At 40.7% G+C, this 15,900-nt stretch overlaps 1 protein-coding gene across 5 annotated transcripts in view; it reads left to right on the top strand.

Annotated features, from left to right (window-relative positions):
* Window positions 1-15,900, top strand: part of DPP6 (dipeptidyl peptidase like 6) — a 549,686-nt gene that overhangs the window by 369,993 nt on the left and 163,793 nt on the right. For all 5 annotated transcript variants that reach the window (XM_064638400.1, XM_064638386.1, XM_064638369.1 and 2 more), the window contains exon 2: window positions 8,446-8,560. In XM_064638400.1, the coding sequence (XP_064494470.1) occupies window positions 8,446-8,560 (115 nt within the window). The remainder of the gene's footprint in view (window positions 1-8,445; window positions 8,561-15,900) is intronic.

Below are 15,900 nucleotides of genomic sequence, written 5' to 3'. Positions count from 1 at the left end.
ACTGGCTTATTTGTTTTGTTTTTTTTTCCTTCTGGACTCAACCTTTATGTAAAACACATCGCTTGAGGTCCCACGGGGGACAGAAATATGTGATTTTTGCAGGTTCTTTACTAAATTTGGAGAGTGTTTTAGTAAGCACACAAAACAGATTTTACCATCACATGCTTGTTAGTTTGGACATTTTCCTTTGCTCAGTACATAAAATTATTTAATTTTGTGTCTAACAATGGAGGTTCAAGTAGTTTTCATTACTTTTGAAATCTCATTATTATGGACTCTGAGCAAATGTTCTCTCCCCCCCCAGAAAATGAATCGTCCCTGCAGCCTCCTCCTCCATGCAGTGCCATCCCACTCCATTCTCTTGCTCTGGTCTGTCCATGTCCCTCACATCCCCGTGGAACTCCAGGACTCAGGAGTCAATCCTGTCTCTGACCTGGTTTCCCAACTGCTCCCAGGGCTGCGGGACCTTCATGAGCCATCACCTTGCAGCCCTCGTGCAAGCCACAAACCTCACCTGAAATCCCCAATCCACCATCATCCTGCAAGATGCAATGCTGGAACATATTTTGAAAAAAAAAAAAGCAGCTGATGTATTTCAGATGGCAGTGGTAGATGGTGGTGGGCATGGTAGGTTAGACTGTGTGTGTTTTCCTCTTTCTGTTTTTATTTCATTTCCCCACACGTGGATGAAGCTTTCTGCATATTACTGAGAGTTACACGTGTCGACCAAAAGAGAAACAACCCTCCCATAGACTCCGACTGCTTTAATTCACACCTGAATTCCTGCAATTATTGTGTTGCAGAGGTGTTTACAGGTAATCTGGCAAGGTAATTTTTACTTTCTTAGCACACAGTGCAACTTCTGCATCCTATTGGATGGACACCTCAGGAGAATGCAAAGTGAAATTGATAAATACATTTTTGTCCCCCCTGCTGTGCACATGGATTTCATAATTCCTCTTCCCACTGTCTCTGAATTGCAGCAGCCTCAAACCTGGGCTGTCTTCACAGCTCTTTTTTGTGTTATTCCCAAGCAAATTATTTATGAATTAAATTTTGTTTGCCTTATGTTTTCCTTCCTGTACCATTTGGAAACAAAGTGTTTGCAAACTAAATAAATTAAAAAAAAATATAGCCTAGTTAATAAAATATAATATTGAACAGAATTTCTAGTGCTATCTTTCTACCCAGGAAGATTAAACACCTGACTACTTCCCTTATCACAAATTATTTCTTGGTGTTCAGAGCCATAAATTGAATGACATTGTCTTTTTTTTTCTGAAATACAGTTTCACTAGAAATTGCAATTGTCTTTTTGCAAATGTAAGCAGAATGACATTTTGTTGGAATTAGGGGAGAAGACAGAGCTGAGAGGTGGTTTCCCCAACCTCTAAAATATTTCAGAGAAGCTTCTTTTCCCATTTCTCAAGATCATAATTCTTCGAGAATTTAAGTAAGGAGATGTCATCCTGGCATGCCTTGGCAATATCACTCTTTGCAGATGCTTTCTGCATGGGTATGAACAGGCTCACGTGTGTGTGTTGTGGCCCAGTTTGGAGGGAGCCAGGTTGTCAGGGCATTGTAGTGGAAAAACTGGAGCTAAGCAAGTGCTGTGGCATAGAGAGGTCCTGGGATCAGTGATATAGTCTGTGGCATTTGGGCATGCCAAGCCTTTTTGTGGATTTGACGAACACACAGACTCCTCTGCAATAAAATCCTAACCATCAAACCAAGTTTTACTTGTGCCATGGCAAATATTTCACCCTGGGAGATGATTTGCTTCTGTTTTAGTGGATGAATGCGTGTGCTTATATCAAACACTGAAATAAAATCAAAGGAATGCTGTTGGTTTTATGGGCTCTGTCAGTATTGGGAATGGATCTTTAATTATGACTTGAATTACAGTAGCAGCCAAGGGCCCCTGTGAGGATTCACAGTCCCACCGTGCCAGGTGCTATAAAAACATCTGGGTTACAGCAGATAAATGAACCAAACTGAGGGGGGGAAAGTGAAGGAGATTAATAAGATGACACTAAATCAAGACCATCACAGTTCTTGGCTGAAAGTATATCTAATCACTTATATCCTGTGCTGCACCCAGGTATGATATTACCATCTCCTTTCTCCTGTCCCTGGGTCAGAAGGTGGCTGTGCCCTTGGCTGGAACCACTCCCGGTGCAACAGGTCCAGATGGTGTTGGCAGCTTGAATTTTTGTCACCTTTAAAATAGGCTTCTGGCAGAATTTCAGAGTCCATGTGCCAAACTTCAAATTTATTTTGGAAATTCCATGGAATCACTCTGTCCCTAAGCACTAGGAATAGCTTGGGAATGTTTCAAATGGCAGAGCTGCTTATTTGCATACATTATAAGGGTGTAGGAGGGTGTTGCAGTGGAATTACTTCTACTTGGGTGCAAAAGTCATGTGAGATACCAGTTCAAAATAACAGAGACACTATATTATTCTTTTAGTGCTGCAAGGTCTGGAGCTGATCCAAAACTGTTTCATCATAATGCCCATAAAAATGATGGGAAGTTATTAAATATCCATTTTGGCAATACAGAACAGCTAGGAATTACAGATACTACTGTATTTAGATGGTTTTACAGATATATTATATATATATGTATATATTTAATTTAGAAGGAGCTCCGGGTTTCATTTGTAGCTGACACAGACTGGCTTTTCTCCAGTGGAGCCAATGATCTGTGTCAGTCAATGCTAGTTGAGAATCTGGTGCCTTCTGCTCTAAAACTGTGGAAGACCCATCATCTGTTAAGCTACAGTTAGGCGTGGGATGCAGATGGCATTCATTTTCTCCTGTTAGCTTTGTAATAGAAACATGTAAGACTGGAAGCTCTACCAGAGCATGAAGCATGCAAGGTTTAATTTTACAGGGAGCTGAGTGTTACAGGTACAGCCTTTTCCTCGCTCACTCTCAAACACTCATTAATGCCCAACCTCAAACCATTTACCTACGTGCACTTTGCAGAAAATGGTGAGAGGACGTGGAGCTACAGGGCCAAATGGAATGGCTTTAGGGCATTCATAAAAGAGCCTCCCAGAAATTCAGAGCAGGAGAATGTGTTGCATTGTATGCAGGGTAAAAGATTTTTATCAGTGTTGGGGAGTAGACAGCAAAGATGTTAACTGTTACTAAGTCATTGCTCCCTGTTAGTAAGAGCATCAACAGAAGAGGAAGAAAAACATAACGTAGTTGTCTTTCACCACTGCAACAGGCAGATGGTTTTATCCCTCTCCTTTCTGTTGGGGTTTTGCAGGAAAGCCCACGTAACATGCCATGCCTCATTTGTAAAAACAGAGCAAGTTTTTAGTCCTCTCACTCTGAAGTGTCACCTTTAGCATCTGAACAACTGAGTTTACTGTAGCCCCAGGCTCGGGCTCTGTGTCTATCTGCAAACTGATTGTTATTCAGCATCACACTCCAGCTGGAGCACAGCTCAGGGTGGTCTGCAGCAGCAGGGGAGGAGGGAGGCAAGTAGGGAGGAGAAGGAAAAGGAAGAAAATAAATAAAATATCCCCAAGCAAAAGTAACTCAGCTTGAATTCAGAGGTGAGAATTATGCAGTTACGTGCCTATTATTGTTTATCTGTGTTATGATACTGCCTAAGATCTGTAGTGACTGAGGTTTCCACTGTGCCAGGCAGGGTAGCAAAAATGATTCCTGCCTGTGAAGAAACTCCATCCTAAGTTTAAGGCAGGGGAGCAGTGGAGGATCCAGACAGGAGAATTGTGATAAGACAGTAAGGCAGTATCAATCAGCAGTATAACCTGGAGTCTCAGTGAACCTCCTGCTGTAACCACTGCAATGCATCTAGTTTACTGCCATTATCATTGCAATTAGTGTTTCTTTTTCAGCAACATAAGGTTAATAATCTAATATCTGTATGGGTTACCCACTCACTCCTCAGCTCATTTGTTGTACTATGCAGCAGTTATAATCTGCTGCAATTTTGTATTATAAAGAACTAATTAACAGCAAGATTATTTTTTCACTGAATTCTGCAGGACTTTTTTCCCAGGACAACAGTGTTCCTATACCTTAATTCCTCAGAAAAGTTTTTATTCTGCACCATGTTCTGGACTTGGTGAGCTGACTTTCCAGAGACATCACACTTACTGTTATGTCATCAGGTAAAAGTCTTAATTCAGAACCAGGTAGCACGAGGGGAACGTAGACTACACATTTTTCAATTAACAGTGTTATGAGCTTGTTAGAAGATTTTTCATTTCCTGTGTTAATTAGTTTAATACTTCTGGTTGAAATTTAGGAATAAATAAATAAATAAAAAAGGCAAGAAGCAGAGCTTGCAAGAATGGCAGGTATGGAAACTATAAAATCACTGCTATAAACCCTGATCCTGCCACCCCTTCTTGCACCTGATTTTGTATCATACCATTCATTTCTTGGGTTCTCTTTTGTCTTTTTCTTTTCTTTCATATTTACACCACTGTAAATGAGTTTAGAGCTCAGTCTCCTGTCTGCAGCCATGGCCCAGTGTCACCTGCTTCAGGAAGGGCCCTCACATATAGCACCTCTATCTGGAATGTATATATTCCTGTATAACACACCTGGGATTTATTGTTATTGCACAGAAGTGGCAGCTCTGTGTTGAAAAAGACTAAGAGGCCCACCATGACTCTCTCACTACTGATACTTCAAAGATTTTGGTTCAGGATGTATAATTTTAATTAAATAATGCCAATACTTGACAAGTGATGTCTGTAGTGTCCTTCTTTCATTTAGCAATGTAGACATGGTTATTAAAAAAAAAGAAATTGTGCTTGACGAATTGTTTTAAGAAGCTGTTATATTTTGTAATGTGGTCACTGTGCTGGCAGACTTTTGACAGGTTTCAAATAAACATGCCAGAAATAATTTTGTTGACAGCATCTTGGATCGGAGCACATCCAGCCTTCATCCATAACATGTCAGTACAGTGATTCTTTCACAGGCAGGAAAATATGTCACCACAGATCTGTATTTTAGTGTCTTAAAATACTGTAGGTTGTCTGGATTTATGGCTTCAAAGTCAACTTCACAGGTGGGTAGTGATATTTTTCAATCATAAATGAAGATGAAAGTGATAACGTTTACAGTTTTCAATATGCAGCATCAATGAAGTATGCTTATGTTAAAACCTGTAGTAACATCTGGTTTACTTTCTGAATCCAAAATCAATTACAGTTTCATGTAAGAGGAAGAAGGAGGTGAAAAACAAACAGCAAAGGAAAAAAAAGAGAAAACCAGGCTGGAGGGCTTTAGCTTTCTTGCAGAGGTCATACAGATGTGTTAGAGTGAAGCAGAGAGCAGGTGGTTCCTACTGATGAGTGACTTTGTTTTAATTTTTGCTGTCATTTTGTTTTCCTCAGAGCAGAAACTGTGTGTGCTTGGTTTATTTCTGTTTGTGTCATATGCTCAGATTTGAGTATGAAAACCAGAGTTGGTATCTTTGGGATTAACAGCCATGGTCACAAAGGGCATCTGCTTGCTGGTTGATTTAGATCTCCGTGTTTACGTCTTCAAACTGGGATCTTTCAGGAAAAGGGCAAATTCTAGCTTTGTGCTGTGTGTTGGAAACAAGCCTTTTGAGGTGCCACTTCAAGAACATTATTTATGTGCTTCAATCTGTACCTGCCTAAGGCTTAATTAAACACCTTCCTGGTTTCAGTTCCAAAGCACAGAGGCTTTCCTGAGCAATGTGAATAGGCAGCTGATGTTCACTGCTGGGAAATCCAAGTGAAAGGTAGGAGTTTGCTGCCATGGGGTATCACAGGCCTTTGGTGAGGTTGTAATCTCCTGGAAGTCAAAGCTGGTCACAGTGACACAGCAACATCTCTCTGGAATTAACAGAAATACAAATGGGAAGGGCCTGAGGTATCAGTGCTACATACCTGTGGTATGATGTGTCTGCAGTTTTGCTGTAAGCGATTCTATCAAAAGAGACTTCAAATGACTGAGGGAAAAAAAAAGTAGCTTTCCAAGCCTGTGCTGAATAAAGCTGTTTGTCTTTCTTTGAAGTGTCATTTATCTCTTCTTGCTTTTTATCAAGAGAAATTTCCTGATAGAATTTTGAAAAGAAAGTGAAAATGTTCTTTTCTGCTTCCTTGTATTGAACCCCAGCGTTTTGCTTATGAACAGTTTTCCTCCTCTTGATACACTAGAAATTCCCAGTCTTTTTTTTTGTTGAGATTTTGCTCAAATATTGATTGGATGCCTGAAGAATTAATAGAATTATGACTTGATAATGGATTCAGCAAAAGTACAGATATCCTGAAAGCTTAAGTATGTGTGTGTATTTCTGTCACACTTGGGACTCATGGATGGGGAAACCACACTTATTGCAAGGCTTCATTAAGCTTTTGAACTACAGCTGGGTTGTAGATATAATTCAAGTCCATGATTTATTTTTTTTTTTTCAGTTTTAAAACTTCTGACCATTTGTGGTGAGAGCATTAGATAATTTTAAGGACTGTGATTGTTAGTTCTGTAACTCTGTCATTGTTTTACCTCTGTCCCCAGACACTGTGAGGGCTTGTCTGGATTTCTCAGCTGCTTCTCCCCAGTATTCTTGTCATCCCTCTAGGTCCCCCTGTGCCCTGCTGTGAAAGAAAGAATATTTTTGCCACTTGCTAAGAAGGCCTGGATTCTTTACTTGGCTTATTTATCATTTTCTTTTCCTAGGAAAGGCACAGACTCTCTTTTGTGCCTATTTTCATCACCTGAAAGATGGAGACCAAAACAGTTTCCTAAAAACAGCATTAGAAGATTAAATTAATTAGCATTTGTATTAATGCTTAGGGTGAAGAGTCTATAGAAATGGAAGTATTTATATTCTTTTTTTGCTTGTTTTGGAAAATTGCATTTCTCAAGGCTCCTGACCTACTTTCAGATTTTTCTCCAGTACCAATAATAATACATTTGTTCCTTCTAATTATTTTCATTTCCAATAGCCAAGTGCAAATGAGGGAAAGGCAACTAGGGGAGGGTGTGCTAACCTCTACCCATCCTTGCTGGAAGAAAGAGAACCCTTGTGTCTTTTCCAGAACTAGGATAAGCGATGGAGCACAGATGCTGCCTCAGATGTTTAATGCCTCAGACTTGACTTTCCATTGCAAATTTATAGCCTTTGTAATGGATAGATCCCCCAACATAAAGAGAGTCTCAACATTATCTTTCTTTGTGAAGTGAATTCTTGATATGGAAATGCTGAAAAATATTTTCCAGCATCTTCTAAAATCAAATCTGTGAGGTTTGCCAGGCCTCCCTGATCTAGTCTTGTTGCTGTGTATAAGAAAAGTTACAGTAAGTGAAACAAACTCTGAATTACAGAAGAACTAATCATGAAAAATTTAAATTAGGAAGAAAAAAAGAACAGACTTTTAAAGAAGTTCCAGCAGTTCTGTTCTAGACACACCATCTCTCATAATAAAGGAAATGAGGCAAAAATCCTAAATAGATGAGATTGACTAGGAGGAGGAGCATCCAGAGTTGTTCTGGCTGTGAGGCCAGATCCTTTAAGTGAATTCAGCCTTCCAGGAAACTGGAGTGCACTGATGTTTCATACAGTTCCTGGGGCTGCTTCAGTGCGTGCATGAAATCACATGTAATGCAAAATGCTAAGGGGAATCCAGCAAAAAGCATGAAAGGAATAAAGTGCAATAAATATTTAAGATCTTGTGAATGCGAACGCGGCACTTCATAAACCCCTCAGTCTCGAGAGCAGGGGTGCTGTGTACGTCGCAGACGGAACATATGGTGCAGCTACAGTGAAGCCAAAGCTAATCAGTGAATGGTGATGGAGCTTTCATTGTAAAGTTTTAAGGATGTGATTAAATTTAATGTATATGCTAGACGAGAAGCCTCTCTTCAATTCCTTCGACCTACCGGCCTAGGAATGCACACCGCCTGCCCTGAGGAGATGTGATGTTTTCTGGGAAGGCAGAAGAGTTCACCGCGGGGATATCCGTATTGATTTTTATCTCCATGCTTGCCCCCGTGAATTATTTATCTTCCTGTATTCTGCTCTGACATCTTGTTATAAAAGTCTCTTGGAAGTTACTGTAAAGCTCCTTATTGCCAGACTTAATGAGGGTTGGTAGGAAGTCAGCACTGATAAGTGAGTTTGGATGAGTGCTGGGTTGGGCAGCAGGTGCCCATATGCCAGGAGAAGATGGGGAGTGTGGGTCTCACTACTGAGCATCCTGTGGGTACATTGCATCTCTTCATTGTATAATGACTTGGGATGGATTCAATTATTGCCACAATGTATTATAACAGCATGGATTGTATTTGTCTCATGGGCTTCACTCACCATGGCCGCAGGGCATAGTTCTGAGGACATACCTTAGCATTTGGATTCTGCTGCTTGTTTCCTTGTCTAAGTGCCCTTTCTAAATGTCCATTTTCTTTTGATATTTCTAGGAGCTGGTGGGGAGTAATCCTCCTCAAAGAAACTGGAAAGGAATTGCAATTGCCTTACTTGTTATTCTCGTTATCTGCTCCCTGATTGTCACCTCTGTTATACTCCTGACACCAGGTATTTATAACCTTTAACTCACTCCCATTCTGTTTTTCTTCTGTAATTTTACACTTCCGAGGGTAAAGGGGTTACAAACTGACTGAAAAGTCAGCATCAAAGGAATACTCCTTCCTGTCTTTGTCTTGATGTGATGCCGAGTTCAAGGCCTTTCTTAGGAAGATTGTTTGAGAATTTTACATTTCAATTCAAAATCAGGGCTGCTGAGCTGAGGATACAGGCCTGGAACTTGACTGGCTAAGCATAGATGGGGAGTGTCATTTTAAATGTGCCAGGGTAGCGGAGACACCCACACAGGGCAGTCAGTCAGGACACAGGAACTCCTGAAATTCATGTCTACGTGGAGCAGCAGTTGCCAGTGGAGTGGCATATCCTAGGCTATCTAAAATGGCATTAGATGCCTATGTCTAGACACCTAAATCCCGTCCCATTTAGCTGGATTGATTTGCAGTTCAGACCATGGTGTTTACAAAACAATTTCAGATAATGATTTACCAGATAACACTTAACCACAGAAAATAATTAGTAACTTCCCAGTAAGGAATTCTTTAAGTTAATCCTCTTACCAAGTTTCAGCAAAGTTCAGTGCACGTAACCTCTGTAAATTACTTCTCTTCTAGTAGGTACTGAGGTTGTTGGCTTGAATTTTAATGTGGTGTCATTATGGTTACTGATTATTATATATTTATACAGCCCTGTAAATTTCCATGCCTACTTAGGGAGTTGAAATAACACGCTTTCCCAGCTCTGGTAAGATTGTGAACTGAATATGAAATGACAAACAAAGTGAGACACAAGACACAGAAAAGAGAATTCAGTGTCAGAAAGGGTGAGGAGTTACAAAACACAGGAGAAGGCGAAGGTCCCCTGCAGTAGGATGTAGAGGAGAAGAAAAGGGGCTCCTTCTTGGATGAGTTTATGCGAGTGATATAATCTGGGGAACAGCAGGACAGAGAGCACAGAGCTGAGGAGGAGAATGGAGGCAAGGGAGAAATGAAACCGTAGGAAATGGAAGAGAACAGGGTGGTGAAGTGGAAAAACGAGATGGAAGTTGTGTGGCAGAAATTTCCAGCTCATTACGTGTGAGCTAACATGTAGTCCAGCTGGTCTGGGCCATCCTCCCTCACATTTCTTATCCCACAATCCTGCTGTGTGAACTGGAGACAGTGGCAAATCAAGCAATACAGGATTGCACTGAGTTAATTTGAAAATGAGTGAAACAATCATTATATTACCCTTTTGGTTATTTATTTTCATGCCATATTCAGTTTGTTTCATATTATCCTGAACTTTTCAATGTAAATGTAAGTAGCACATAGTCATGCCAGAGTAATTATGGAATGAAATTAATTAAGGTTAAACTTAATTAATGATCATTTATTAAATTAATTTTGCTGGTGTTCGAATTCAACACCTTTGGACAGTGCTGTTCATCTCTGAGATGTTTTGGGGAATGGTGTGTGGACTATACTCACATCAGACACAACTTATTAGATATGGGAATGTTTCCTTCAGTTTTACAGGAATACAGTCACAGGCTTTTCAAAGATGCACAGTAAAGCCTGGATTCCTAAGCCCATACCTCAAGAAGTTGTCTTGAAGCTATAGCACTGCATAGATGGGACTAAGGGTGCCATTTCTATCAAAAACAGGATTTCATATAATGGATACATGGGGAGAAGCATAACATACCTGTACAGACTTAAATACAGTTGAAGTCACAAGTCTTTCCTTTTACAAGATCACCTGTAATAACAATTTCCTTGGAAGAATGTTCAGAATGACATCTAGTAAGGACTTAGCAGCTCTGGTTTAAATTCTGGGATGCATTATAGACCTCATTTAGGACTTCTACTCCCACAGAGAAAACCACACATAAAATCCACTGTAATGACTGTCATGAGTATAGATACTGTAGTGCTGTTGTCCAGGTAAGTGTCTACACAGAGAAGGTGTAGTGAGCACTGAGACTCTGTAGTTATTGTTCTCTAATTTAGGAAGATACAAGTAAATATCAGTTATTACAATGACCTTCTATTTTACGTAGTGTGAAGTGGGAATATGAAATAGTCACATCAAGTTATAAATAAAATTCACGAGTGTATTTGTGTATTTATATTTGTGTGTGCATAAACAGAGATATTCCCCCTTTGGGATATATATGCACACACATAAATCACGTAGTTTTTAGTATGTAATCAGCAACAACTCCAAATAGAACTGTTGAGAGATTTCCCGTGCTTAAAACTTAGAAATATGCAAAGTCTTTTTTTAGACTAAAATTTCCATTCATGTTTTCTGATATTTCTAATTACCTGATCTGCTGGTAAATGGGGCTTGGGTTGGTTTTTGCCCTGTTGATGTTTCAGATCTGTCTCCTACATGCAAATACAAAAACTCTGAGCTCAGTACTGCTCCTGTTTTTATTATGGATCCAGAGTGCTTCATGGTGAGACTCTGCCAAGGGTAAATTAGAGAGCTTAGGTTGCTGCTGTGGCTTGGCAGCAGCTGAGCTCAGTCTTCTTTTGAGCCACTGGCCCTGGAACTTGTTACGAGGATGTGCTATGGCAGAAGGGAATGGAAGGCTCATTTCACAGGCATTTCCCACCAGCCAGTGCTAAGTGAGACATAGAGGCTGATTTGACAAACATAATAATATCACGTTGCTAATCCTGACTGGGGATAGCAGGTCCCAGCAAGGAAGCAGTGAGGAAGGTGGAGGAGCCTGTCCAAAAGGAGAAGCACAGTCTGTGTTTCCCTGCCATAAAATAGTTCTCTGGAAGAAGAAATGTTTATCCTCTGGTAGCCAAACTGAAAATTAAGTGATGGATTCTTGAACAAGAGGCAAGGAAGGGGTAGGAGAACAGTGAAGAAAGGAGGTGAAGCAGTTTCATGGATGTTCATGGGGAGCTGATGAGAGTGACATGAGGTAAAAAAACCAAGCCCAAACCAGAACACACAAACACAAACCTCCCACTTCACTACAAATGTCTTGAAGGGGGTAATGCAGTCTGGCTTGGGCAGAGCACAGTTCCTGAGAATGCTTTAACTGTTTTTAAGTCTTCCTTCTGATGATAATGTTAGAGTCCAGCCTGACACTGTCCTACCAGTACATATAACCTTTTGCATTTTACCTCTGAGTCCCTTTCTTGTTTCTGTCTATCTCAGCCCTCTTCCTGGCTGGGAAACTATTCTTCTCTAAGTATTTTGGTGTTGGTTTGAAGGCCTGTTTTGCAGTTCAGTACCACGGCATGAAATGCAGATGCTCTAAACCCAGTGCCGAACATCATACAGTGCCTACAGAGAGTAATTTGGGACATATATGGGGTAGATTGCAGCATGTAGACATGTAGTCCATGTTCAGAAAAAGTAAATTGCTTAACTGGACCCTTAACTTGCACCAGTACTGTGAAAACTTGGGTAATCTCCTGGGTAGTCTTCTACAAAGTACGAAGAACTGGTAAAGTGGGAGATAGGGAAGATTTACTTAGCAGGACAGATAATGATTAAGGTATTTAATAATTGGGGAAAAAGGGGATTTGTATGTCTCTTCAAGATTCTTCTTCAAATCAGCCCAAATCTTTAAAGGTTTTGACTCTTGATTCAGCTGCAGAAGGGCTGAAATCCCTACTGGTATGGATTTCTCAGGGGCGGGTCACTCACCCTCCTTCAAGATTAGCTCATAACCTGGAATCAGTGGTCCTTGCATTCAGCAGACATGGTCATTACAGTAGCAGTGCTTTATTGCTACCTGATGCTTGCGTCTTATTTTATGAAATCCTGAAAACATTTCAACACTTCTATGATTCGTTTATCCTTTGGCATTCTAGAACAACATTCTCAAAAGAACCAGTGGCTGTGTGAAAGTTTACATTTCATTACACTATAGTACACAGCATGTGCTGTTGCCTATGCTGAGGTTCTCTGATTTCATGTGTGTATGAGTCCTGCCATTCCACCCACCGTTGAAAAATGTGAAACTATTTATACAAATGATAACAGAGTGGGTCTGAGCCTTCCCTAATTGGTAGCTGCTCATTTGTCACAGCATATGGCGCCTGTAGAGGTCCCATCCAGGCACTGTTCTTTGTGCATTTATATAAAGGCATGCAAAGCTTTATAAATGTGCATGTCTGTGCATACACACACACATAGCAAAGCTGAAAAGAGGACCCAGCCTACAGAAATTTTGAGTAAAATAAAGCCTTCCTCTAATTCCATTAGACATTTTGCTTAGACAGAGGCTGCTTTCTCATCCCCTCTGTTTGGAAATGGAGGCAAACAAGGACTTTTTGCACATCTGTTCCTGATATTTAAACCTTTGTTGAGATATACATCAAGCTTTCTCCTTTCAAATCTGACCTTTAAATGAATAAAAGAAAGTACACTCAAATCCTCATTAAAATTTTTGCGAAATCCATAGGAAACATTTTTCAGAGATGGTACCAAGCATTAATTCACAACATGTTGTCAGACAGTCAAATGCATTGCCTAGAAAGCTTTGTATGACTTTTGATACTCAGGAAGAGCAAAGAAATATCCTTTGACCAGCTCTGCAGGAGAGCAATTTGTTTGTTCACAGTAGTTATATATAAATGTATATTATACACTGTTACAAAAAGGTGGGATTTTACAGAAAGGAGAAAGGCTGCCTATTTGCCTGGTGTGGTCCCTGCCATTTGGGCACAGAGAGGTCATCTGGGGGAAAAGAGGGGCTAGGTCTGCCCAGGGATCAAGCAGGTATGCTGAGGTGGGAAAGGAGCTTCTGGTGTGCTAGCCACACACCCTGGTGCTTGCAATGCACCCAGGAGGTGTGTGAGAAAAGCATCTTATGTTTGCCTGTAGCAGAACACCAGTGGTGATGGAAAGAAAGGTGGGAATCCAAAGGTGGCTGAAACTTTCTGACCCATCAAGCAGCCTCTGAGCATTGCTGGAGTTGAGAGGAAGCTTGAAAGAGAGGAGGCAAAACAGGCAGTGAGGTCCACTCCTTGTTCCTTTCTGTTTGAATTTCCTGGGTTTCTGGAGGATCTTTGTTCTTTTTGTGTTCTGGAGAGCCAGGTTTTGTCAGTTCAGCCCATGTTTGTCCGGGTGCACGCACTTCAAGGACGAAGTGCAGGCAGATGAACCAAAACACAGGGTTCCTGTCATGCCTTTAACGTTGAATCAAAACCAAAAGGGTTTCCATTCAGTTCTCTCAGCATGTAACTTTGATGTTTGGATGCCGAGTTTCTGACTTGGCACTCACATCACAACTCCTTGTGCCCCCTGCACTGCTGCCATGCTGACATTTGGGTCTGCTGGGCCAGGAGACATAAATGTACAAAATGTGGTGGCACATGCTCAGTGCAGTCCTTCTGTAAGACCAAGGAGGCCTAAAGGTCCCTGCAGCTGGATGTGGACACAGCTTGTGTCCACCAGTTGGCTTAGACACCCTGAGGCACTTAAGAGACTGTGCTCAGGACAGGGAGGGTGCCTGAGATCCCGCAATTGCATTTTTTCTTCTATAAATAGGGCCAGAGGAATAGAGCAGGCATTCTTAATCAGCACTCTGACTTACCTGCCTGTTAGAGGGGAGGTCAACAAATCTGGTTTTTTTACTAAAATTCACTGATTGATTTATTTGGTTACTTGTGTTCTCCCCAGCTCTATGGCCGAAATTAATGTGGTCCATTGTTTAATATAGGACCTGTTGCAGCTCTTACAGTAAGGGGACAGTAAGGAAATCTCACCTCATGCCTCAGGGAGGCTCCTGCATGTGCACACTTCAGGTGCTGTCTTTTCCTTCTCTTGTTGTCCCTTACGAGGAGTTTGAGTGCTGTAAAGGTACAGAGGTGATGCAGCTCCCAGCCTGGCTGTCTCCATCCTGCACAAAAAGGGGGAATACAAAGGACTTCTCACCCTGCCCCTTCCCAAATCTCCACCACAGAGGTTTTTTTGTGCCTGTCCTTACGCCCACATGGTGGGGAAGAGGGTGTCTGTGTTCCTCAGGGTGGCATTTGGGAAGCAGCTCCTGGAACAGCTGTAACCCCAGGGCTGTTCGTGGGCTCCGACCTCCTGCTCTGCTCTGCCTGACCTCCCTGGGTATCCAGTTCTGGGGACTTGCACCATGGTGGAAACTAACTGGAACCATTTCCTGAGGTTCTTGTCACCTATATTTTCCATTTTGATAAATAAAATTATGCAGAATAACTTGGCATAGTGCTGTCACATGGAGGGATTTGGCTGAGGACTTGTATTACTGTGTTTTGGTATTCAGAAGCCACATTGAGCAGTGTCATTGAAACCTCAGCCAGACTTGGGAAGAATATGAACGTTGAAGAATATAATTTAATTTGGTAAAAATGATAGTTTGTATTGAAACATCTTTCGGTGGGACAAAACACTGTTCACAGGTAATTTTCTGTCATTTCAGGTAGCTCAGGGGTATCAGTTTAGTATAGTAAAGAAGACTTTTTTCCTTCTACTAATTGCCTTCAAAGTCTGATTCCACATTTCTAATCATGAATGTTCAGCGTAAGTTTAGCATTAAACAATGTTAAAGGTGGCTAAGGCTGCAGGATGCTGATAGACCTCAGGTATGAGGATACTGTAGTGAGGAGAGATGCTGTGGAAATACTCAGAATGTAGCCTCATCTTGTCTTTGAAAGAGCTGACTGAAATGTTTCCATGAAAATATTATTTCAGCAAAAATTGAATGTTGAAAACAAATTTTTCATAGAGGGTGGCTGCTTGTCATAACAAAACAAAAATGCACTTGATGGGAAGACAGGAAGGAAGGAATATATTAATCAAAATTGTAGGGTTTAGTTTTTCTCTAAAATTTTCAGCTTTGATATTTCCATGTTTGCAAATGAAACTGTATATCTTTTCACTAAAAGTTAAAACTAGCATGGGCCAGCTATGCAACACCTAAGGATTTAGGGTTATGTCTCACAGACTTTTCACACATATTTCTGCAACCAAGAGTCTGATTCCCATGGAAAATCTTTTGAGAATTTCTGAAGTAATGTGCATGAGCCCTTATAAAGTTAAATATATTTCCAGCTATGGTTCTGCATGACAGTTTTTAAGGAAATAAAAATATAAGCTGTAAAAGCTTGGCCATTTAAAATGCTTTTTGAAAATGTATCTAATAATTTCAGAAATGTTTTAGTGTTAAGTAGCTTTAATATACTTTGAATAGTTGACATTATATATCACTATGACATCTATAGGTGTGTTTTCATGACTTTAAAAATCTTCTTTGATCACATTTTGTCTGGAAATGTATGTTTTGGACCATGTCTTGGCCTTTTTGTAGTTGTTGAGACCAGGCATGAATAACAAAGAGGTTTCTGTTA

Source organism: Pseudopipra pipra, chromosome 1, assembly GCF_036250125.1.
Source record: "Pseudopipra pipra isolate bDixPip1 chromosome 1, bDixPip1.hap1, whole genome shotgun sequence".
Lineage (NCBI taxonomy): Eukaryota > Metazoa > Chordata > Aves > Passeriformes > Pipridae > Pseudopipra > Pseudopipra pipra.
Note: the sequence above shows the minus strand (reverse complement) of the source record. Positions and strands in the feature narration are given on the sequence as shown.